At 37.8% G+C, this 27032-nt stretch overlaps 1 protein-coding gene across 1 annotated transcript in view; it reads right to left on the reverse strand.

Annotated features, from left to right (window-relative positions):
* Positions 1–3354: 3354 nt before the first annotated feature.
* The window catches only part of myb (v-myb avian myeloblastosis viral oncogene homolog), a 28797-nt gene continuing 5119 nt past the window's right edge, over positions 3355–27032 (reverse strand). Inside the window, exons 2-12 of the mRNA XM_048596744.1 lie at positions 25396–25616; positions 21755–21986; positions 21248–21328; positions 20802–20906; positions 19215–19469; positions 16679–16818; positions 15913–16027; positions 15693–15812; positions 12732–12839; positions 7505–7621; positions 3355–4656 (exon numbers count right to left, since the gene is read on the reverse strand). Coding sequence (XP_048452701.1) covers positions 4543–4656; positions 7505–7621; positions 12732–12839; positions 15693–15812; positions 15913–16027; positions 16679–16818; positions 19215–19469; positions 20802–20906; positions 21248–21328; positions 21755–21986; positions 25396–25616 — 1608 coding nt within the window. The 3' untranslated portion in view covers positions 3355–4542. The remainder of the gene's footprint in view (positions 4657–7504; positions 7622–12731; positions 12840–15692; positions 15813–15912; positions 16028–16678; positions 16819–19214; positions 19470–20801; positions 20907–21247; positions 21329–21754; positions 21987–25395; positions 25617–27032) is intronic.

A 27032-nucleotide genomic window follows, 5' to 3' on the forward strand; every position in this document is an offset into this window, starting at 1 on the left:
ACATTTACTCTTCAGTGATCCTCATCGCCACAAGCTGTCTGCCTTTCCTGCATAAACAAACAGCCTAAACTATAAAGGTTGCCTACCTATTGCTAAGTACTAAAGAGCTTATGAGCTAAAAAGCAAGCTAAGATATAGTTAGTGTCTGACACCTTATTAACTCCAGAGATTCTGTGTAGATACACAAGATATCTGGCTTTTCCTAAACTCAAATCAACCTACCACAAACATACCAGTCCTGGTTGTCCCTCACCTCCAAAGTGCATGTGAGAAGCCCTGATGTTGTGGCATAACTGGGCTGAGATCAAGCACAATGATATTGTGAGGCTGGTGCTTTATTAATGCTGGGCTGGGGAAATGAAGGATCCAGGAAGTATATGTGCATTGATTATGAAAATATCTTGTGAAGAATTAGCAGTGCCACGTAAAGAAAAGGTAGATGATTGGCACAACTATTCCACAAGCTGCAATGTATACTGACAAGTCACCAGATAGTCACTCAGTTTTCCTGTCAAACTTTTGTGCCATTGAGTGAGTTTCTTGATTATGAAGTTGAAGATTAAAAATGTGGCAATAATATGGCAAGTTGAATCATTAATAAGATGCAAATGCATGGCAAGATTCTGAACTCAGCCTCTAAGGCATGAGGATTTAATCAATTTTTTTTTCAATGTCAAGACTCTTGCCTTATTAATTCATCATTCGCACTAGACGGAGGAAGATTCTGCCCTTAATCTCAATTTGTTGTAGTTAGCCCTTCTAAAACTGTAGATCACAAACCCCCTGAGATCACAGAAACAGCAAGTAAGGCCACAAGCTCCCCCATCTCTGAGATCACATCCCAAGCTGTTATCAAGGCCCAATGGCATCCAGTCTTTCGTGTCTCTTTCAGAATTAGGATAAAGTCATAATGATTTACAACACAGGAAATGGCTCTTCAACCCATTGCATCTCCACCAGCGAACAAACAACCATTTTATTATTTAATCCCACTTTCCAGCATTTGGCTCATAGCCTTGTATGCCTAGCATTGCAAGTTCACATCTAAATGCTTCTTAAATATTATGAGCGTTTCTGCCTCTACTACCCTTTACAGGCAGTGAGCTCCCATCACTCTCTGAGTGAAAAAGTTTTTCCTCACATCTCCTCTAAACCTTTTGCCCCTTAAGTATATGTCCCCGGTCATTGATCCTTCTATCAAGAGGAAATTTCTTCCTGTCAATCCTATCTATGCCCTTCGTAATTTTACAAATCTCAATCACATCCCCTCAATTTCCTCTTCTCTAAGGAAGACCCATTTCTCTTCATAACTGAAATGCTCCAGTCCAGGCAATGTCCTGGTAAATCTGCACCTGTTCCAGTGCTATCACATCCATTCGTCATCTGTATGACTGACACAAGACTCCCCAAGCAGGTGCTCTACTCCCAGCTGCGAAATGGCAGGTGAACCCCAGGTGGACTGAGGAAGTGCTTCAGTGATACCCCCAAGGCTCCACTGTTGAAGTGCAGCATTCCCACAGACACTTGGGAATCACTGGCCCAAGGCCATCCAAAGTACAGTAGGAACATCCGGGAAGGCATTGAGCACCACAAGACTTGCTGCTGGGAAAAAGCAGAAGCCAGGCGAAAACAGACACATCAATGCCCTACCCACCCACTCCCACGACCACCTTTTGCCCTGAGTGTAACAGAAGCTGAAGTAGCCATATCAGTCCATACAGCCACCTACAGACTCACGAAGTGGAAGATTCATCTTTGTCCACAAGAAACTGCCAATAAATGAATGAATCACACCCTCCTATAATATAGATTCCAGAACAGCACACAATATTCCAAATATGGCCTAACCACCATTTTATTCAGTTCCAGCATAATCTCCCTGTTCTTAAATTCTATGCTTCGAATATTACAGATAAGTATACCACATGCCTTCTTAACCACTTTATTCAACAGTTGTGATACCTTCAGGGACTGGTGTACATGCACACTAACGTCCCTCTGATTCTCAATGCTTCCCAGGTTCTTATGTTTATTGTGTAATCCCCTGTTTGTTTGTTCTGCCCAATACCTCACATTTATCCAATTGAATTCCATTTGCCACTGATCAGCCCATCTATATCCTATTGTAATCCGATGCTATCCTATTTACTATCTCACCAGTTTTCATATCATATATGGACTTATTGATCAATCCTCCGACATTCAAATCTAAATATTTCAATCAACCACAAACACCAAGGGCCCCAACACTAACCTCTATGGGACCCTACTGGACAAATGTCCGGTCAGAAAAAACCCCTCAACTATCACCCTCTGCATCCTGCTACTCAGCCAATTGTGGATCCAATTTGCCAAATTTCCTCAAATTCCACGGACTCTTACCTTTGTTATCAGTCTGCCTTATCAAAAGCCTTGCTGAAATCCACACAGACTACATCAAAAGCATTGCCCTTATCCACACCCAACCATCTCTTTGGAAAATTTAATCAAGTTGGTCAGACATGACCTCCTCTTAACAAAACCATGCTGAATGTACTTGATCAGCCCTATCTAGCCAAATACAGATTCTGCCCCTCAGAATTGCTTCCAATAGGTTTCCCACCACTGAGGTTAGACTGACTGGTCTGTAGTTTCCTGGTTTACCCCTTGCTCCCTTCTTGAATAATTGTCCTCCCGTCCTCTGGCACCTCTCCTTTTGCCAGAGAGAAACTAAAAGTTTTGGCAAGAGCCCCTACTATTTCCTCCCTTGCCTCACTCAACAACCTGAAATATATTTCATCCAGCCCTGGAGATTTATCAGTTTTTAAGCCTGCCAGAGGCGAGTGATAGACCTAGCAGGCAGTTTACAAGGCTTCAGATATATCGTGCAGGCCACGAACTGGTTAAGAAAGTTTTGGTACTATGTTTGCAGTGTGGTTTCAGTTGCAATCTTTATGAAGAACAGTGTACAACAGGATGCTTCTATGGCCATGTTCCTTCTTGAAGAAATGTGCAGCAGGATTAATACATTTAAACCATCTTTATAACAGGTAACATTCAGCAGAGGTTAAATCAGGTTATTCTGGACAAAACTGTAGCATGAATTTGGCTTCGGAATAGTCTATCACTGGAAAATATGAAAAACCTGACTGAAACCTGCTAAAGTACTGGAAAATCAAATTAATGCTGTTACTACCCTGTTCCTACTGATACAAAAGAAATCCAGAAAGGGCAGATTGCAGTGTAATAAAGGTCTTAGCTCAACTTAGGGCACATACAACTTAGAAGCTTTTACAAACTTAAAATAATTATTAAAATAAAATTAAACAAACTTTTTAAGTAGAAAAACACACTTTTATTTTCTGTACATGGCAGTGGCTATACAATGGTAGTCGAAATACTGGTGCAGGTAATTTGCACCAAGCTGATATTAAAGGTAGTACATTTTGAAAATCACCTATTTTAGTTTTAAAACCAAATGTTCGGTGTATGTATACCAGAAGAGTTGGACATGACAATAGAACAAAGCCAAGACTTCTTGCAGAAGTTGTTCAATGCATTGAAAAACATTTGGGCCAGAGTGTCTTGAGTTAAATATGAAATGATTGGGACAAAAGAAATAAAAAAATTAGTGAATGTATCAGTGTTCTCCCAAAATACAAAAGGTGCATCATATTCATTTTGTCACAATAAGACAAAACATTTCACTTCCCAAAAGTTTGTATTTGTAAATGCTAGGTTTAAAAAAATACTAGCTACCAGTGCATTGTTGATCAACTAACACCATTTTCTCTGATAACTCTACTGCCCATTTCATGCAGCATGTCTACATGCTAAAGTCTTTAGCAGCACAACACATTATCCATTTGGCATTTACAAAATTAACTTACTGGATAAAATATACATGTTTCATACATAAAACTTTGTTTTTACATACAGTATCAGTATTATTCAAGCTACACACAAAAACACACATGCACATATATATTATACATGTACGTATATTATATATAATATATATGGCACAAAACAAGGCCCAAAAAAATCAAACAAAAACAATACTTCAAACCTATCAATTTTACATCTTCAAAAGCTTGATTTTTTTCATCTAATTTGGTTTGTAGTAATGCTATACCTCTATTTTGTCAACAGTGCATTTCATTTAATTTATTAACTTACATATTTAAATTACATCAGTCAAAGTACTTCCAAGAACTAATTGCTTTTCCGCCACCCAATACAAAAAGAATACTGATATGTTACAGTCTGCTGCCTACAACTGAAAATATTTATTCTTTTTTTTAAATAGAAGGAATCATTTTTGTAACTTCAAGCATCTTTTACTGTAGATAACTGTGATACTTATCTTTTTGGCTGGTGAAATACAACCCTTCTAGTCTGACAAACAACAGAAATGTGCTTAGTGAAGAATGAAATTTGTGCCATTGAATTATTGTCATAAAACATTGCTCTACATCCATTGAGGGGAAGCTCACAAGAAGAAATGAGGATTGTGACTCAACAATGTGTTTCAATACTTCTTAATGCTTAGTTGGAAAAAAATTACATAACTAATGTTCTAGTAGAAAAGGTGTTCATGTATTTGCGTGCTTGCTCAGTTACAATAAGTTGGTCTTCTGTTTTCCCACATGCCACAGCCTCCCAGGTATTGGAAAACTGCAAGAAAAGAGACAGGAAGTTACACCTCTGCTTGAAAGTATATAATTCAATCCTGTTTAAAACCTATAGCCTAACAGCATATACAGGATTTATCCCACTGTAATTGTCTTCTTTTTCATTTAAGTGTCTAGCCTTACTAATTCTGTAAGAAGGTATATTGTGGCAAGTAATGCCACCTCAAAGTAGTTACTTCATTTCTTCCACTAAAACAATTTATATTTAACAAAAAGGAAGGAAAACTATAAACACATTTAAATAAGAACAATTAAATATCTAATCATTCCTATTATGAATCTCTTACTGGCTTTATGGAGTGCTGGAACAGAGTTTCAGCTAACCAGGGTTCCAGGTCCAGGGACTTCTCAAATCCAGCTGGGATACCTGAAAATATATTACACGAGTCCAGCTGCCAGTTTTTCACATTCAAGTACAGAATGTACACAATAATTACCCCACCATCAGCCTTCCCAACCCAGAAAACATCAACATTTGGAACTTGATATGACTAATTGCTTTGAATGATGAAATAATTTGTTTTCATTTCTCTGTAAATATTTTATAACTTTAAATTCAGTATCATCCTCTTGCCCTTAAAAGGGGACCAATGTAATATTCATGCGTGAACTGGATAAGATTGAGGTGTGTGCACTTAAAATTCAAATATACTTTAATTGAGTACTCTGTCAATGCTTTCCTGTTTACACGGTAGGCGAAAGTTTAGTTAATGCACATGGTGAAAAAAATGGACTGACGGCAAATTAGTAGCCATTTTATGCCACGCACAAGTTTATTTTCCATTAAAGTTGATGCTGATTTGCTACCAGCCCAATGTGCATTACTGGTGTAGACAATTTCACACCAACAGAAATCTAGATTTTTCAAAATTTCATCTTTAATATAGACACTTTATTAAAGCAATTAGTAGTGTATGACATCCCAAGAAAATACAAGTAAAAATTCTAATTAAAAAGTGAATAAATAATCTTAAAGGCCAAAGGTGTGTGGAGTTAAAGGTCATTTCTAACTATTTCAGGTGAGGTTCCATGATTTAATTAATATTTTGTTTCGCATACGCAAATTTTTATTGGTTTTGCAATAATTTACTGCAAATTTATGTTTTAAAACACTAAGAGTAAATTAAACTAAAAAAGAGTTGAGCCTATTTTCTAAATACGCCAAGCAATGACCGAAGGGAATTCAGAGATATACTCACTATTTGAAAGTAAATTACTACCACAGATATTCCCCATGATTTTCCATCCATTAAAATTATGGCTTAAGATGATGAGGTGTGCAAAACTACCCAGAAGAAGCATATTTACATAAAATTACCCCTTATGACTATATAAGACTAGGTTTTGATTGAATTAATAGTATAATGGGCTGGAGGCGTTTATGTAAAATCACAAGATTATGGATTTGAATCCAGTCCAGGAAACACAAGATTTTCTTCAAATTTGGTCTCATTTCAGGCTCCAATGAACTACAGTCTCACATTTCAGCATTCTAACAATTGGAAATGATGGAATATTTTAAGCATTCAGATTTGTTATTTCAGCATAAAGAAACTTAATGTACGTAATTCCTTAACTACAAGGATTTGTTCCTCCATAGTTAAATTACTTACTTTAACATGTATACCAGCAACTCAAAAAAAAAGCCAAAATGTACATTTAATTCTTGCATTTTTAATTCTAAAATGTATTTACATTATTTTCCAAAAACATGAAATTAAACAAGTTAAAAAGAAAATATTGCCTCAATGCAACACATTCAAAGAGGGGCTAACATCCTTCCTGGTTAACTTCAGTGATTTGTAAAATATTACGTTTTTACACTGCAAAAATTAAAACATTTGACCACTGTAATAATAAACTGGAACCACCACACTGAGCAAAAAATGAATGACTACTGGTATGTAAGAATAAACACTTTAGATTCTAAATTGATATTAAATCCAAAATATCCAATGTTGATTCATGAAAATGCTTTAGTGCATGTAAACTTTGCAAACTTAGGAAGGATAAATCTTTACTTTGCACTGTTAGTGAAACATTATGCAGACATAATTGTTTACTTCCTTTCACATCAAATGTGAGAAGGGAGCGAATAAAATTCAACAACAGAATTAAAAGTTATACAGTCATAGAGTCATACAGCATGGAAACAGACGCTTCAGTTCAACTCATCTATGCTGACCAAGTTTCCCAAACTAAACTACCACCATTTGCCTGCATTTGGCCTATATCCCTCTAAACCTTTCCCATTCGTAACTGTCCAAGTGTCTCTCAAACGTTGTAACTGTACCTGCAACTACCACTTCCTCTGGAAGTTTATTCTACATACGAACCACCCTGTGTGTCAAAAAGTTGCCCTCAGGTCTCTTTTAAATCTTTCTCCTCTCACCTTAAAATTATGCCTTCTAGTTTTGAACTCCTCAACCCTTGGGAAAAGATCTTTGTGATTCACCTGATCTATACCCCTCATAATTTTATAAATCTCTAAAAGGTCACCCCTTAACCTCCTACACTCCAGTGAAGCAATTCCCAGCTTATCCACCTTTCCTGAGAACTCACACCCTAAAGTGACATTCAACTTCTGCATGTAACAAAATGCAGCATGTCTGTTGTGCACTCGTCCACTAAATTCAAGGTAAGGAAAGCCTGGTAAGGTGTATTATGGGTAGACTATCTATTGAATTCAATTTGTTCCCTCTGCCCAAGTTGAACTTCACACTCAATATGCTCAATATTAACCATTAGACAAGAACTCTAAAAAAAATGCCATAAGTTTGCAAAGCTCAGTTATGTAGCTTAACCACTGATTCATAATATTTTATACATACCTGCAAAGAACTGCCCATTTGCTTGCTCATTTGCGCTGCAAATGCTTTGTTAAGAAGATCATCAGTCTTCTCTGATACAGGCATCATTAATACAGAACTTGTCAGGATATTTTGCATCTAGGATGAAGTATATAATCAAAATCAATTTCCATTTATATTGTAACATTCTTTTAAAATGAATATGCTTCCCTTTCCACTAACTTCCTTAGATACGTCCTATCAACTCCTGTGGTTTTTGCTAGCCACCCTGCTCCCAGAGCTCTCCTGCTATATGTTTACAATAGGATATTCACGAAAGGTATTCAAGGTAACGTTGATCTTCCTATCTATGACAAAATGTTTGCTATTTGATTGGAAACAAACAGGAAAAGCATACTGAGGATCAATGTACAAAACAATATATTGCCCTCATTCCTGTTGTTTATTTCAAATAAAAATCACACCACAACACAGTTCCTTCTTGAAATCTATTTATCCAGCTAGGAGGGCAAAAAACAAAAATTAGAATTCTCCACCTCAACATCTTCTGTAACCAAGTCAAAAATTTGGATTTTAAGTTGCCCTTGGCTGTTGCCAGAGTGGGTACAACATGTGAATAATAACATGAATTTCCCTCATCAAGAGACATTACCAATCAAACATTCCCACACAAGAAATTGGGAGATCAGTAAAGTGGAAAAATTAGAATTTGCAACCATCATTCTACAGTTATGCACAATGTTCTTCCTATAACAAGACCTATCAGAAGTAAAACCACCTTTATTAATAGTAATCCATTAGCAAAATGAAATCAATTCAGGAAACTAAAATTATTTGTGAGACTGAGACACAAACAAGAGGATGATTGAGGGGGGTGTAATATCCAATAGGATGCCTACCCATCTGCCCTAGACATGTGAAATATTAACAGAATCTGGCGCTGCATTGAGCAGCTTGCCCACCCTCTGGCTTATTGAGACAATTATGTCCTTTGCTGTTATGTTACTCACAACAGGGGTGGAACGCCTAGCAGACTAAGCTGCTCAGAAAGGTGTTGGCAAGGGGAGTGGCAATCATTGCAGTCCCTTGAGAAATCAACAAAATGGGAAAATGGAAGCCTGCATTTAATCACACTACTGGTATTTGTATTCATTCATCTTCCTGGAGGTATCTGCCCAAGAACGTTCATTATTTTAACTCCCCTAAACATCTGAACCTGGCATTCCACCGCCACAGAGACCTCTGATCCTGGATTTACCTTGACATTTCAGTGTGGTGGGACTGGCTGCAGCCCCAGCAGTGGCCATTGCTCCCAACTGCAGCTGCTAGACATACAGGGCTCCTAGACAATTCAATGTCCTGGATAGGCAGCTCTCCATGACACGATTTAGGAGGTGGGACGAAGTGGGGTTGAAGGCTCATTTTAAAACAATTAATGCTGCTCCCAGTTTTTAATTGCTGTAGGACAGCTATCTGGTTTGCTGGCAGGCTCTCACACCCAACATTTTAGCTGGGAAGACATGACTGCAGTGCTGTGTAAAATCCAGTCCAGAAAGACAGGGAAATAGTAGATGTTTTAGAGGAGCTTTATACTCAAACAATCAAGTAAGACATTTAGAGGGCAAGATTCAATTACTGTGTGGAGAAATCATGATGCTTGATTACCTATTCTGGTTGGTAAGGTGCAGGTAGCATGCCAACTTTGTGTGGATACTCCTTTTATTGATTCACAGTATCTCAATGCTGAACATGTTACATACTCAACTAAGAGAAGGTTGTACTGTTGAAGGTACCACGTTTCAATTGAGATGTTAAAATAAGGCACTGTCCATCTCTCAAGTAAAAAAGGTCCATTGGCATGATTTTGAAGAAGAATAAATCTCATGGTCCTGTCAATATTTATCCCCCAATTAACATCACAGAAACATACTATCTGGTCATTATCATATTGTTCTGTGTGGGAATGTGCGGTGTGCAACTTGATTGCTTGTTTTCTACAATACAAGAGCATTTCAAAAATACTTAATTGGTCGTAAAGCACTTTGAAGTGTCTTGTCGTTGTGAAAAGTGTTAAATAAATGCAAGTCTTTCTTTCTTTTCCATCCAGGAAGTGGAAAAATACAGGAGTGATTGTTTTTCTGGAGGAGATCAGGAGGTCTTTCAGGCATACATCAAATGGAATGGGAACAGTTAGGCATGGAAGTCAATTCAGTGGCAGAAAGTTTGATGATCTGTTGGTTGGTTCGCAGAGCTATCTGGTTTTTGTGCAAATGTTTTGTCTCCCTTCTAGGTGTCATCGTCAATGCTGTGTAGCCTCCGTTGAAGCGCTGTTCTGTCCTGCTCTGAATTTATACAAGGAAACTTGTCACCAGGATACATGAACACCAACTTGCAGCAAAACGGCACGACCAATTCTCCCTCGTTTCAATACACTCGACATCGGATGACATCAATTTGACTGGGACAAAGTTACAGAACAATAGCGCTTCAATGGAGGCTATGCAGCACTGACGATGTCACCGAGAAGGGAGAGAACACGTTTGCACAAAAACCAGTCAGCTTGGCGAACCAACCAACAACTCCAACTGCAACCTGAGCTACAGATCTTTGTTAAAACATTAACGTTTAATGATCTCTCAAGGGTGACCATGGTGTGTGAAATCACTCACATTACTATCAGTCTCACACAATACTACACATCTGACATGGCCCCATCAATAATATTTGACCAACAGGGCTCATGCCTAAAATCCGTATACCACAATTCACCCTCACATATTTAATATCGCTGCCAAATTCAGACTCATTTTCCAGATTCCACACACATCCAGATAGTCAGTTGAAACAAGCACATCATCTAAACAACTTGCACGTGCTCACCAATTTTCTACCCTCTTGTCTTCAAGCCAAGGATACATAAAACAGGAGGCTGCTAGGGACAGACAGACCTCCATTTTCTGTGTCCTTTGGAGGAAGTGTGCTGCAATGTTTTAGTAGGCACTGAGATGACAGCTACCAATATTGCTGAGAACATCAAGGAAGATAGTATATTTCTGCCTCCAGTCACTTTCTGAAATTCCACCTCCCCTCATCCTCTTATCTGGCACCAAGTACAAGTTGGAAATGGTGTGACCACAGACATCTTGTCTCCAACACACGGTCTTTCTCTCACTCTAACCTTCTTTTCCAAACTTTATGCTTTCAGATATCCAATATTTAACTGAATGAGTGCAGCTCCACTAACACAAAAAGCTTGACACCATCCAGGACAAAAGATCCCACCTGACTGGCACTAGATCCATTACTATGCTCAGTAGCAGCAGTGTGTACCGTCTGCAGAATGCATTGCAGAAATTCACCAAGGCTTAGACCACAGCTTTCAAAACCATGACTATTACCAACTAGAAGGACAAGGGCAGAATATACACAGAACGCCATCATCGGCAAATTCCCCTTCAAGCCACCCACCATTCTGATTTGGAAATGTATGGCCTTTACTTCAGTGAGGTTGGATCAAAATCATGAAACTCCGTCTCCATAGCTTTGTGGGTCTACCTTCACCAAATGGACTGCAGCGATTCAAGAAGGCAGCTCACCACAATTTCTCAAGGGTAACGTGGGATAGACAATAAATGCTGGCTCAGCCAGCAATGCTCACATCCCATGAATGAATTAAAAGAAAAAAAGTTTGGCCAACCTCAGACTGAATGATGAGAACAACAGCATATATCTGATGAAGATACAAAATCACTTAATTTGAAATGCATAATTATCAATTTAGATACTTGTCTTCCATGTACTTTAGAGGATAACAAAGAAGGGGCACATGTTGAGTTACCAGGTATGACTGAGCTGCAGATAGATCAGGAGAAAAGAATAGTGTATATGCTAGCTCAATGGAAGTCACAAATGAGTTCCGCTACATGTGGAAAAATTACCACTGCCGAAGACATAGAGATGGAATGGGCAGTGCGCGGAAAAATAGGCATGCACCTAAATAGTTAAAGCATGAGCAGAAGTGACACCAACTCACTGTCATTGTCAAGAGGCAGAAGAATTTTGTTCTATTTTGTGACATGCATATACAAAAGTTGTAGCCTATTGCTTCCAATGTGAAAGTGATGGTCAATTCCTTAACAGCGCTGACAGACCCAGCCCTGAGAATAACATCTGGTGACTGATATCTCAACTTCCATGAAGCACTGACAGAAGCCAAACAATATTCAAGTATGCAGTACAGGGTCAGATTGAGAATGAACTCCACACTTCCTGCCATGCATGCCCAAACTTTTTGCCAGGCAGGCTCAGACTGCTGCAGATACTAGTGTTCAAGGGGAAAGCAGCATCTTTCAGCAGTTCAGTAGGCTTTGCAGCAGCAAATTACTAAGATTTCTGAGAGACTGCCCTAAGGGAGCACCAGTGGCTCTGTGATGCAGTAAACATGTATCTTCTTTGAGAAGAACATTTGTGCCACACCACCATACAAGTTAGTGGCTGTGCTGTTACCTGGTCAGACTGCTGCTGCCCATAAGGTATCACAGTACAAAAATCAAGGGCTCAAAGTCCAGGGGTGCCAAGCTATCTGAATCTCCCACCAACCATCCTGCAGCCATGGGAATAGCATGGTGTATGAGCACCAGACAAGGCAAAGGCACCCACAAAACAGTGTAAGAGAATGTACAAAGACTAAGCTTTATACATATAATTAGAAGTGCTGCTTGATAAGACCAATAATCCTGCTTCAGGTCCCCAACGTAAGATCAGGTAGCCCAGAGGCTGATCCATCCAGCATTTTTAGATCTGGAGTGACAGTTTGTTCACGATAGGAGATATTCTTGTGCAGCAGGAGGCCACATTCGATTTTGCAGACCTCAGAAAATTTGTTCACCAAGGAGTTACCAGTACTAAAAACAGCCCTTTCAAATCTTCAGTCTGATAAAATTCAAATAGTCTATGAGGAAATGAGAGAACATAGGGTATTAAAGGCCAGATGAGAACTATTGGTGTTAGTTCTATATAAGCCACAGTCAAATAATTTCCATTCTTCTTCTTGAGGAATCAAAATATGATGCTTTCATAGTTAATGTGGAGTTTTGAATTATTTTTAACATCATGAGAAGTTAAAACTGAATATTCGTCCTTTCTTACTTTGCTTTGGCTGACATTGCATTGCATTTCAATATGGATTTCTACCTCAATGAAAATTGATGAAAAATAGAACAAGTGTCACAAGGTTTAGCATACATACAGGTACTTCTTCCAAAGGACCCTGTGAGAAAAGCTGAGTATTTAAGTGTTCCCTTTCCCACGGTGCCAAAGTAAGGAACTTTCTCATTTTCTTATCGGGAGAATCCACCTGAAATTAATATGTAAATTATAAGACTTTATGGTTAGGAATATAATCTTAATTTACAAAAGAAACATTAAGCAATTATCAAGCCACAAAAATTATACAATGGTGATGCAGGAAATGGCTTATTTATATTTTCACAAGTCTTTTATTAAAGTGACCCATAAGAACACAATAAATAAGGTCAGAGAATATGGAGTGAGGAAACAAGTGACAGAATGGATCGCTAGTTGGCTTCAAGACAAACAGGAACAAAGAGTACAGAGTCTGAGAGGCATAAAGTGGGAAGCAGAATTCCACAAGGATCAGTACTGGGATCACTGCTGTTCACAACTCACATTTATGATTTGAAATTTAGAATAAGAAAGTGGCTAGACTTTTAAGGAGTTGGGAAACACTGCATGCCCAGTAACGGTAGTTCCATGCCCATTCACCTACTCTACAGAATGAATGAACCCTAAACAGACAATAGGATATGTTTTTTAAAAAAAGCTTTAAGAAAAGTCATTCATGCATAAATTTCCACTTTCTAAATGTAAACTCTATTTGCTACAGGCCAACAGAAATGTTAAAACATCCAGATCAGTTAAACCAACTGCAGAAACTGCAAGCACTTGAAACCTCTAACTTATTTACATTGGTGAGGCTATTTTTAGAGTATTGTGTACAATTCTGGTCACCATTCTATAGGGAAGATATTGTTAAACTTGAGACAGTTCAAAAAAGATTGACAAGGATGTTGCCGGGACTAGAGGGTGTTATATGGAGAGGCTGAATAGGCTGGGGCTATTTTCCCTGGAGGGTCAGAGTCTGAGGGCTGACCTTATAGAGGTTTCTAAAATCATGAGGAACATTGATAGAGTGAACAGCTAAGGTCTTTTTCTAAGGGTAGCAGAGTCTAAAACTAGAGGGCATAGGTTTAAGCTGAGAGGGGAAAGGTTTAAACAGGGCCTGAGGGGCAAATTTTTCATGCAGAGGGTGGTGAGTGTATAGAACAAGCTGCCAAAGCAAGTGGTGAAGGCAGATACAATAACATTTAAAAGGCATCTGGATGGGTACGTGAATAGGAAGAGTTTAGAGGGATATAGGCTAAATGCTGGCAAATGGGACTAGGTCAGATTAGGATGTCTGGTCGGCACAGATGAGTTGGGCTGAAGGGTCTGTTTCTGTGCTGTATGACTGTATGACTCAATGTAAATAAACATTGTGTAATTGATAGACTAGATCAGAGAGCTGTCAATCAAGTAATAACTTGCTTCGAGGTCTGCTGTTTCAACTACTATATAATGTAGTTGTTGTTTCTGCTTTTGGTATTTTAAAGGATCTGGAAGACTGACACTTTTATTGACCTGTAGTAAAAGGAGTTTTCTTAAGGAAGTGAAAAATTATGAATGATGATTGCTTCTTTAATTTTTTTTTTAAACCTATGCTTTTGTCACTGGCTCTGTACAAACGAGTAAATAAGCATGGAAGTGCCACAGATTAGTATTGAGGTTTTGAAAAGCTATGGGGATGGTGAAGGACACAGCTTGTCATAGGTACTATGAGGGCTGGTGGAGGGAATAGCTCGGCATGGAGGGTGTGAGGGGCCAGAGAAGTGGATAATTGGACACGGAGCATATGAGGAGCCATCGTCGGTGAGTGGAGTGATACAAGATGCAATGGATGGGGCATGGGGAGTGTATGTGAGGGATGAGGAATGGAGAGCCTTACCGTTCTTACTACAACTGAGACAAAGTCTCAAGCACTGAGGCAGGCCTTTCAAGCAGCCAACTTCAGCACCTGACAGTCCCCATGACTTTCCATGAATTCTTTCCAAGGTCGGCTGCCTCGACTGCAACACGCACCAACCTCCCACAATGAGAATTGGGTCTAAATAAAGGAAAATTCCTGAGGCATGTGTGGGAAGCTGGGAATTTTCCCAATTCCCACTACCTGTTTCAAAGTTGAAAATTTAACCCAGATGTTTTACATTTGAAGATAACATCAAATTGGGTGGGATAGTCAATACTGAAGACTACAATAAATTACAGGTGGACATGAATAAATGTTTAGAATGGACAAATAATTCACAACATGAGTAAATACAAGGTAGTACATTTTGGCAGGAAGAATAGACAGATCACTTGTTACTCGGACGGTGCAAGTCCAGGAATCAAAGAGAAGCCAAGAAATGTCAGAGTACAGTGTACCGATCACTAAAAGCTAAGTCGCAGGTCAGCAAGATCATAAAAAAGGTAAATTATGCATTAGACATTATTTCGAGGGAGAAACAATTGGAAAATAGAGAATTTACCTGAACTGAATCTTGGTTAGAATACATCAAAAGTACTACATACAGTTTTAGTTGCCATATTAGAAAAGAACATAGAGACATTGGGCACAGTGCAGAGAAGATGTGCAAAGATTACATATACCAGTAAAAAATATTGAGCCTTTTTTCTATTGAAAAATTAAGGCTAAAGGGTAATAAAAAGTCTCAAAAATGTTATAAGTGATTTGTACAAATACTTAAAATGTTTTAAATTTCTGTCCTTGTCCCACTACTTTAATAGAGTTGCTAACCCACTTAAAATAAACAGATTAAGGATTCCATTACAATAACAGTAAGGAACTTAATAGAAGCAATGTTAAACAACAGCAATATTCACTGTAATTTCCAGGTTTATATTTTTGCATCCAATGATAGAAGAAAGGTTGGGAAAAGAAAGAAAAAGCAAGTATGAGGTAGACTTTTAAATTGGTAGAATCTGTTGCCTCTCAATAAGATATAATCTCCAAACTCTCAGATTGTAGATTTCCTGCCAGTTCAAGATTTGCTGCAACTGATACATGGCACAGAGAAAGGAAATAACTTACTTCTTGCTTAATTTTCTTTAAAAGAGGTTGTCCATTTTCATGAAGACTGCTTATAATTGTAGTTTCGTTAGCCTCTTGTTTAATTACATCTTGAGTCTCATCTGCAAGATGAGATGTTGCCTTAAATTGCAAGGAAATGAGAAATTATCAAAATTTTTCTATTGAACAGTTTCAAATTTATATTAATACAATGACAATCAATCAAGCCAGATACTCTTACCAGCATTTTCAAAGGTCCACATTTAATCTCCTGAGCAACAAGTGCATTTTTAAAAGGTGTGGGTGTCCTAGGTGAGCCTTCTAATATTGAACGTCTGATATTTGGAGTTCTGAAACTAATTAAACAAGCACAGCAAAGATACTAAGTTAAATTGAGCTAGACCATCCCTTTTAAACTCTAGGGCTACGCCATTTCAGAATGAACACAAAAGATGTTCTGATCCTTGCCCAACACAATACTGACATGACTTCTGGAAGGTGCATAAAAGCAGGATCAAGTGAAACATACTTCACATGCAACTTAGAAGAAATGCCTACTTGTTACTCTATAGTTTCTGCATATGTAATAATTACAGTAAAGTTGTCTGGTGGGAAGTTACAATTGCAGTGCATAATTACCCAACTACTGGCCTCAGTAAGTAGATTAGGGAGGGCAAATACAAATTGAAGCAGTGTATTATTTTATGCCTATTATTTTAAAATGCTTTGTATATTCGGTTAATCTTTTGGCCCACTACAAAATGTTGACTGACTTCAAATTCTTGTTCAACTGGCCATTTTTCTTTAAACATTTACTGACATACACAACTTTTTGACATTCATCCTTATTCAGGATAACAAAAATACAATTTCCTCAACAAGTGACTGTCATTATTTCAAAAGGTGCTGAAAAGCTATCAGAAATGAGACAAATCTCTTTTTTAAAATCAATTAGGTAATACCACAAGAAAGGAAACAAAATCTACAAGAAGCAGAATCATACTGACGCATCATTTTCTTTTTGAGGCTTAGGTGTTTGGTCACGATGTAGTGGAGTTGTTACAATGGTCTTTTGATTGCACACTGGCGTGGAAGTTAATGCAGGTGATTCCATTTCTAGGTGATCATTTGTGGATGTATTTAAAAACTGAAAGGAAAAAGAGCCATTGAGCTAAATGTAACAAAAACCGATTGTAAAGCACCATCCACAGAGGCCAGGGTAAATAAAAGTGAACCTCAAATGGAAAGAAGTTTCATTTTTGCATTTGAACCAATTAAAAATACTGGCAAGTGCAATCATGCAACACAAAATAACACCTAAGGGAAAAAAGTTCTGTTTCCAGTAACATAATAATGTGACTTTCTGGAGTTTAATAAAAGCTTGAAACAGGCAGAAACTAATAGAATGTTTTAAAACTTCAGAATTTAAACCAATAAACATTTGGAACTATTACACTCCTAAAAAGGTTATCCATTTATTAAAACACAGAGGACAAAAGCATAAAAATCTACAGACCAATAAGAGCAAATATATTTTTGCTTACAATGTTTGCTGGAATCTTTTTGGCTTTCAAAAATTTTCTGGGGTATTATGAAGTTTTTTTAATTTGCAAAAAGACATTAAAAATTAAAAACAATTGTTTCCAAATCTTCATAGATATAGCCATGATCTAGATTCCCTCCACACATCAGCCTATGGATCAGCCAATACGTCTGCTCTCACCAGACATACCTGCATCAAACATATACTCGGTTCTAATGAAGGTCCAGAGAAGAGGAATACATTACGTTCAATGTAATTAGATCCTCTTACACTATTGATCATATTTGGGAAGACAGAAAATCTGACCCTGCAGTCCATCCTGGTAAACTAAGCAATCCAGCACGCTTTTGTCATGTATTACTTTTTAATAAACTAAATGACAATATTTAACATTGCAGTCTTTGAGTACTTCAGCCAAAAGAACACAAGTTACATATAACAAGATGCAAAAATGTTGAGCTGAATTGCAATATACGAATCCTTTGTGTCTGGGAAATCAGAAAAAGAGGCCAAGTCTTGGTTACAGGAAACACAACTTTTTGACTAAACTGAATACAAAATGTAAAAGAAAAGCCAATCATACTATAGAACACTCAATGAAAAATGTTGGCATTTAAGTGCACAAAAATGAAAGCATAGCTAATTAGCATTGTGCTGATCTGAGAAGAGTGGTCAGAAGGACAGTAGTGAGTGGGTTAAAAATACATAGTCAAATCAGTGAGTACAAAAGTGATTAGTCATTTGTTCCATAGAATTAGTTTCTAAATTGTTAACCATTTCATGTCTGTTGCAGTATTAGTAATATCTGTTGATTACTGTTCATCTACCTGTGAGGGAGAGAAGGGCAGGCCTTTGACATGGGTACGCTTGGGAGTTGAGCAGCTGAAGTCAGCTAATGTGGAGCAATTACTATCACCACTAGCTGAGTGGTTAGGATGCCCTCTCTTTTTGCGGCGAAGGATAGTTGGTGGAGTGCTGGACTTTGAAGGAGAGGGTGAGCTGAGCGAAGCAGGGGAGCCCTGACACACCATGCTTTTGCTTAGGCTTGTGTTAATATGTCCTTCACACTGGCAAACGCTGCTCTCTTTGTGCTGAAGCTGTGTGATTTTGGCTGTAACATTTTTCCTAGATGTGTTGTCTTCCCCTTCGAGGAAGTCGAAACTGCTGAGATCACCCCATGTAGATGGATCCTGAAACAATTTGGGAGGTACGAATCTATAAACGGTGAACAGTGCCACCTGTGTAACTAAATGTTATATGCTATAGCTTTCAAAAGCACGGTAACGTTTGGTGGGAATACCCCTTTTTCAACTACTTATACTTAAGCCAGTCTTTAAAATCACATTTAAAGTTCTCACTTCCTCCAAGATTTGCAGACAGAAAGATCTATACAAACTAATTACATGTAATGCTTTATATATAAACTTGTTCTGCTCAAATCATTTTACAGTTCCTGCCAAGACTTAATTCCCAAATTAAACTTATTCTATCAGTTGACAGTCTAAGTTGATTCGGGATAATGAAATAACAAACTCATGGGATACATTGTTCAACTTCCCTGGAGCTGCAAGAATTAATGATAACAGATCAGCTGCATGCCCTACATTCCACCTAATTTTCCTCTCTGTTGAGATATAATAACATGCAGCCCATCTATTACTGCCTGTTTACAATCCAACGAAAATTGAAAGCTGTAGCTATAAACTTTATCCACACAGAACATTGTTTCACTGTCGTACCTACCTTGAACTTCACATCATACATTGTTAACGCTTAACACTAAAGATTAACAAATAACGAGTATCTGCTGCATTATCAAAATATTTAATCACAATGATTTTTAAACTTGTGATACTGACTAATCTATTACCCACAATTCCAAATCCTAACTTTAAATAACCAACTAAAATGCAACCAATGAAATATAAATCCTACATAAGAATATGACCCATGCGCATCTAACTTTAAGCAAAGACAGCAAAACTGATTAAGTTACTTACCGAATCTATGAGTTGAAGTGTTTCTGTGTATTCAGAATTTGGAACACTTCTCATTGGTGAGAGTATTCCATTAGAATGAATCATGCATCTTGCTGGTGATGCACTTTCTTCTGGCAAGCAACCATGTTCCATGTGAGGTGGATGTGCTGGCTGCCGATGTTCTCCCAGGCAACTAATGGCCACGCTGCTGTTGTGAACTCCTGCATTATCAATGACGACAGTACCATTCCAACCTGAGTAGTCTGCTGCTTGAGTCTGCAGAAAAGGAAGAGAGAAAGTAAAGGAAGTTAGCAATTCAATTGTACAATTAGATTAAATCTGATATCAGCTTAAGCATTTTAGTAGTTCCATCATTCTTGTAAATGACATTTGAACACTAAGTAAAGAGCTCTTTTCTGTATTCAAAAAACTATGCCCTACAGTTTAATTCATATTTGTTAGACATACTCTTAACTTTTGTCTTCCCTCAACAAAAAATCTCAGATATTACAGTAGAGTAAGCATTGTTACTATAACGAAACATCTTCATTTACAATTAAAACAACTGCTTAATGAGCTTCTGTCTAATCAAGGAGAATTTTAAGACAACATAATAAAATTTATGGAGCCGTGTGCTCTATGTGGCTTTTCTCCTTTACTAATTAAAATTCGACTGCAGGCCATTTTAGAATGTTGGGTTAGAGTTGCTTTTGTAGCAGTGAATTACTGCAGCTAAATTTTTTGATGCTGCAGCTCACACCAACGCAACACAGAGGTGCGCAAATCAAAATTATCAGAAAATAGAGAAGAAATTAGAGATAAGCTTAATATGTAGTCAGATGGTGGAAGAAATGATAAACTTTAAAAAATAAAATCAAGTTTATATAGTTTCTAAATTTAAAAACCATTAGTACAGTTACACAAGTTCTCATGCAGGTTATTTTCATGCAGACCCACTGTACCAAAACTTTGCTTCAAAAACCCAGAGTATGCTGGCCATTTATTTTCACTCATGTTTGTCTGGCTTTTACCATGCACAGTAAAACCAAAACCAGCACTGCTGCTTTTACAACTGAAATACTGTTCATAAGTTGTGGAATTGATTAAAAAGCCAGCCAAGAGTTTTTGTCATGCATCACTATCTGCTAATAATTTAAACAAAATGGGTTAATGTAACCAGCCAAGAAAATAATGCATAGTTTAAAAAGAACATTGGATTAAACAGTCAACCATGCACTTTAAAAATTAATGTAGGCAAACAATGAAATGCAATGCAAAGATGAACAAAGCTAGAGAAAGCGACAGTCAGATTTACTGGGCTCTAGATTATTTTTCTTGACAGGTTAAAAATTTTGGGGTATGATTCTGTGAGATTACTTCAGTAAATCGGTGTCATTACATTTAAGATTCTTGGAAATGATGTAGAAGTATTTAAAGAAAATGAATCCACCAACAATTGTCTGGTAGAGATTTTGGTTTTAAAATTTACTGTTGGGAATGACAAAGTTGAAATTAATATAGAGCCTTTGAAAAGGTAGAGATGAAAAGAGAAGAGCACTGGGGTGAAGCTGCTAGCCCTTTATCCAAGCCACACAGTGACATTCTTACTGGTAATGCCTGCTGCCCTCTCAGTTCATTTTCAGTCGACATTAGTAGCAACTCTAATTCCTTTATTCTTTTCTCTTTTTCAGGATCTTCATCATTATAGTGCCTCTGAAATTAAGAGTTGAGGGAAAAGAAAGAAGAGATCAAAGGGTATGATTTTAAATATAATATTATACTGATTTAAGACTTCCAAAACTTCAGCTAGCATAGGTGAGGCCAAGGCAACCATGAAGATCAAAACCAACATTTAATCAAACTTTTTTTGTGGATAAATAGTAATGACTAGCAGCTAATACAGACAGGATATATTTCTTCAAAAAAAAAGCCAACATTTGTTGACATACAGTATTTTCTGTAAAATGCAATCATTGAATTCAAAACTAACCTTAGAGAACAGTGTCTTTGACGATCATATAAAAGTGACAAGGAAGAAAACAAATGAAACCTACCTGAATAGCTGCAGTGCCTGGTAGGGGAATATTGGCCATGTTCATATGTAGAGCCACTGGGTAGGGCATCTGATTGGAAATCTGAGAGAAGTGGCAAAAATGTTAAAAATCAACACTGCAAGAACTGTCCGTATTTGTCTACTTAAAGTTTATGTGAATTATAATATAAATTTGGCAGCAATCCTCAATAACTTGAAAAAATAGTTCACAATGATAAATATATAAACAGAAGCATTTTGCACTGATAAGCAGCTATAAAAATTAATTTTGTATTCCATCAAGGATATTTAGCATTTTTAAAAAATATCTGAAAATGAAACTTTAGTGAACTGCTATTTGAATACACATTCCAGATAAAAGTTACCATTAATTCCAGATAAAAGTTCCATTAATCTTTCAAAATTAAAAGATGGATATGCATTCTACAGCACAATTTGAATTTGTGTGCAAAAGCCATCAATTAGAAAGGAATAAAAAGCATAACAAAAATAAATTCTAACTCCTTACCTCTTGTGGATCAGGAATGTGAAAATATGCATAGTCACCATTTACTTGGGGTTGGGAAGTTGGCAATTGGGCAGATGGAGGAGTATGGGCAAAACCCATGATGTGATTATTTTTTTGAAAACTTGTGGTCACTGTTGGCTGACTAATTTTCGAAGACTCCTGCAGATAGCCCTCTTGCTCTACTTTACGACGCATTGTCGAATTCCAGTGGTTCTTGATAGCGTTATCAGTCCTACACAGAGATAACACAAAAATGTACATAAATTAACAATTTACGGACAATTAAAAATAAAAACGGAAAAAAACGTTTGGTTATTATACATATTTTAGATAATCTGAGGAATTGCAACAGTTCTTGATACCATTGTGAATCTCATAGCGATATGAGGCAGAATCGTATGGGAGCCTAAATGATGTGGGGTATGGCAAATCTAGGAGAATTGTAAGAAGTCAAACAAAGCCGTTCTCATCATTGTAAGTGCAACAAGTTGCTCCCAAAGTTTCAGGCATCACAATGTGGATTATTACTTTGCGTCAGTCTTAAGTGCAAATCTTAAGTCATTAAGATCCTATCCTACAGCCTGTTGCAAGAAAACTAGACATTGACCACTCCTCACAAGAGTCAGAGTTAATGGGTACCCGGTAACTTCAGCTCACTGCTTTGTCATCCAGCTGCCATCTTGGAAACAATGTTACAGTGAGATGAAATTCATGGCACATTTGTTAGTGTAATTGTGGGAAGGAAAAGTGATGTGTTGTCCATTGAATGGGTAGGCAACTCAGACGGCATGCAGGATTGGTGGTGACAGTTGTTGGGGGGTCAGGGAGAGTGCATGAGGCAAGATGTTGCATGCAATAGTGAGGAGTGACAGAGCATGAGCCTTTATGGGTGGTGTATCCAGTAGCAGAGATATAGTGAATGTGAGCCAAGATGGTGGCACTTACGCTGGCAGAATGGAGGCAGTACTTGAACTTTTTCCTACACCGCAGGGCATTCCTCTAGGCAGCTGAGAACGCACTGGCCCAGGCTAGCAGGGTCTGGTGTCATGGCCTGCACTGCCTGGGGGACAAAGGACAACCACGTCTGCATGAGCCCAACCACCAGGAGCTTCAGGTTCCTGTCCACAAAATGAGGCCATAAATTTCCCCTTCTCAGTCACGTCCAGGGCAAACGTCAGTCACAGTGTAGGGTATTTCCATACTAACTGTGTTTGTCTAGATGGGGCGGCATGGTGGCTCAGTGGTTAGCACTGCAGCCTCACAGCACCAGGGACCCGGGTTCAATTCCACCTTTGGGCGACTGTCTGTGTGGAGTTTGCACATTCTTCCCATATCTGTGTGGGTTTCCTCCAGGTGCTCTGGTTTCCTCCCACAGTCCAAAGATGTGCAGGTTAGGTGGATTGGCCATGCTAAATTGCCCATAGTGTTCAGGGAGGTGTAGGTTAGGTGGGTTATAGGGGGATGGGATGCTCTGAGGCTCAGTGTGGACTTGTTGGGCCGAAGGGCCTGTTTCCACACTGTAGGGATTCTATGAGATTCTCAATGAAATTTAAACATGGTGCTGGCTCCAGGGATGATCGTCTATTCTGGTATTTCCTAGCATTGGAGAGCTCTTTTGGGTATGGTGAGTGGTGGAATTGGGCTAACATCAGACAAAAGCATCATCATATGATGGAGTAGGTAATAATGAGGTGAGTTTGGGACTATACTGAAAGAAATCTTGCTGGGCCTCAAAGAGAGAATTCTTCCATGAGAGTCAATTACATTGGCAATTAGCCAAAATTCAACACAATGTAAAAATGTTTATAAATCAATAGGCTATGGGCAAATAATAAAGCCAGAGAAATCAAGTTACTATACAGATTTTAGATAAGCAATTTATGAAAAAATACAGGCAGATCTTGTGGATCAGACAATGGCAATGGAGATGCATAGAAATGAGCCCAGATTAAAAAAAAATCATAAAAGGCCTGGAAAACCTGAAACATTGGTTAAACAAGAAAAAATGGGCAAAATGTGAAACGTAGTCTCATTTAAAGAGTTAAATGAACAATGTGTCTCTTGGAGCAGAATAGTTACCACTCCTCATGTTAAAATCAAAAGTGGTTGTGTCAGTTTTGAGATTTATAATAGTAGCAGGTATCTGTCTGTCTCAGAAGATGAGAAACTGTGGGTGGTATATCATTTCTGGATAGTAGATCATCTGTTTTGACCGTAGAGGCCAACTCAAGAGACCAATCTCTTCCACAGTTAAATACAGTGTTGACCTGAGGCCAACTAATGTTTTCTCCTTCTCCTGGATTCTCATTCTATCATTTGGTCATTTATTTTGTCCTGTTTTCATCTTCAGCTATTCAGTAACAAGGACTTCCCAGACTTCAACTCCAATCCATGTCAACTTAATGTCTTGCTTGCTGACATTGGCACCTGCTGGTCTCCCGCTGACAACAGGCTTGCCATAGAGCATGTCTTTGCGAATGTGGCCATCATGTATTTGCCGCACATGACAAAACCAATGCGTTCACTGCTGATTCAAGAAGGCAAGCATGTTGGGGATCCTGCTCACTTTTGTATTCGGCACACAGATTTAACATTTTAGCATCACTCCAACCCAAATCTACCCATCTGAGGGTTAAAACTGTCCCATGTGCTCCAAGTCATTCAGTCCACCTTAGTTAATGCATCCAAAAAGATCCCAAAGTTCCTTCATCACAATTAATGCTCTCTTGCCTTGACTGTTGTCTTTTTGTATCTCAGATATTTAAAATAATATTTAGCTTCACAGATCTTCTCTGTTCAGACTTAAGCACTCATCTGTCCTTTTTGCACTCCAGTGACTGTAGTATGCAAGGTATGATTTAACCACTGTACTGCATAATTTGATCATGGCATATCCTACAATGTATCTATTCTTTGTTTTGATAATACAACTTAACATTTCATGTGTTTCACTGAATGCCATTTTGTCTTGTTCGGACATTTTAAGCACTGAATTTATTAAGATTAAGGCTTCTTAACTTTGTTGTTAGCTATTTCAAAGTCAATGTATTTACACAGCCAAATTTTCTTCTATAGGCAATATTACACAGACACACTTTTTTCCTGACATTGTCCTGCCGTCTTAAATACTTTAACCAACTCCATATAATTTCTGAGTTTCCTCTCTATTTTAATATGCCCTAATTTGGTACCATCTATAAATTTGCATCATTCCTGAATCTGCATCATGAGTGTAAACAAAACAGAAGTCATCCCAATGCTACAATAAAAGCCAAATATTGGAGGTCTGAAATGAAAATGCTAGAGAAACCGTGCAAGGTGAGGCAGGATCTATGAATAGAGAAACAGTTAAAAGTTTCAAGACCAATATGATTCTTATTCAGAACAATACTAGTCCTTTGGACAGCCCACTCCATATTCTGTCCCCTACCCATTCTGACAATTCCTCCATTGGTTATATGTTGTTGTGACTAAGTTATCTCATTAGAGATTGCAATGTGTTCTAAAGAGCCTCAATTATATAGTAAAGGATCATGGGTCTAAGTCTGTAATTTAGTACAGGACCACTTTGTCATGGATTCACAAGATTTTAAGCTCCTATTTTCTGAGGCTCCAATATTTACTTCTCTGACGCAGCTTACCTTCCAGGAAGAAGCTTTGCAATTTCTGCCCATCTATTTCCAAGTCTTTTATGTGCTTGATATATAATTCTGTCTTCTTCTTCAGTCCAGGAAGTTTTTTTAACTTCAGGATTCAGATGATTGTGCCATCGCTCCCGGCATTGTTTTCCTATTCTGCCTTTTAAGTGCTTTGCGATAACAGACCAGCGTTTTGGGCCATATTTCTGAACAAGTTCTATTACCTAAAATATAAAAACTTGTGTTGTAAAAGTACCATATACAAATTATGGAAACCTTATTATTCTGAATTCTGACCCTAATGGCATTGTATGTCGACCTACAACACATGGACTGCAGTAGTTCAAGAAGGCAGCTCACCATCACCTTCTAAAGAGCACTAGGGACTGCCAATAAATGCTGGCCAGCCAGCAACACCCATGTCCCACAAATGAATACAGTTGTACAGCACAGAAACAGGCCCTTCAGCCCAGTTTTAAAAATGGAAATTATCTCAAAATAGCTAAGTAGTAAATTGAGAATCTTGTAGTAAACAAATAGAATATTTGTTCCTTAACCATTCTTGTCTTATACTTTATTATTGTTCACTAAAAGAAAGTAGACTCCCAAAATTTAAAACGTCAAACATTTTACATATGAATGAAGCACAGAGAAATAAAATAACTATTGGGCACAGTCCCACGAGCAAATTTATTTTAGAGTATGAAAACAAATCAAATATATATCACAATTGCTGTTATGTTCTGCTAACTGAGTGCCCTTGAAATCATTATGGATTGCACCCAATGATATTAGTAATATAAGTTGGAAGAGGTCATCCAATCCTTCGGAGCTTTTTTCTACAAATTCCCTGGATAGTTATCATACTCCCCGCACATTAAACTATTTTTATCATATTATATAGTATTTCCATCATAATAACTAAATGTCATTAAGAAATAAGAGCAGGAACAGGCCTTTAGCATTTAAGACTGCCCCAGGATTTAGTGAAATTATGGCTAACCCTCTAATCCATAAATTATCCAGTCCAATTCCATATCCCATGATTCTCTTGGCATTCAGAAGTCTATGGACCTCAGCCTTGATTACATTCAATGCCTGAGTATCCAGAGCCCCCTGGGGTAGATTATTCAAATGATTCACAAATGTGCGCAACAAAATAGTTCCTTGTCTCAGTCCTAAATGGACAACTCTTTATCCTGAGACTATTGCCTTAGCTCTAAATTCTTCAGCGAGGGAAAACAGCCTGTCAGCATTCTACTCCATTAAACTTGCTCAAAACTCTTTACTCTCAAGAGGTCACCTCTCATTCTTCTAAACTCCAGACTGTAGGATGCAGTTATATTTCAATATTTAATAATATTGACTTAATTAAGCAAGTGAAGAATTTAATGATATACTGTTTAAGTGCAGTTATAGTTGTAAAACATTTCCACAAGGGGAAAAAAATTCCAAATGGGGGCCAGGTCACAATGTAAGGTTATGGGTTTACAGTGCTTTTAAGGTTCAGGCTAACGTAATGTTAAGCTAACAATTATGAGAATGCCTTGCAGTAAAAGACTTTTACTTAACAGCACAGCTATGTTTCAAAATGGCTTTGTTTTGTAACTTAAAGTACGTAACAGAAGTATGTATATTAG

Source organism: Rhincodon typus, chromosome 5 (assembly GCF_021869965.1).
Source record: "Rhincodon typus isolate 14 chromosome 5, sRhiTyp1.1, whole genome shotgun sequence".
Classification (NCBI taxonomy): domain Eukaryota; kingdom Metazoa; phylum Chordata; class Chondrichthyes; order Orectolobiformes; family Rhincodontidae; genus Rhincodon; species Rhincodon typus.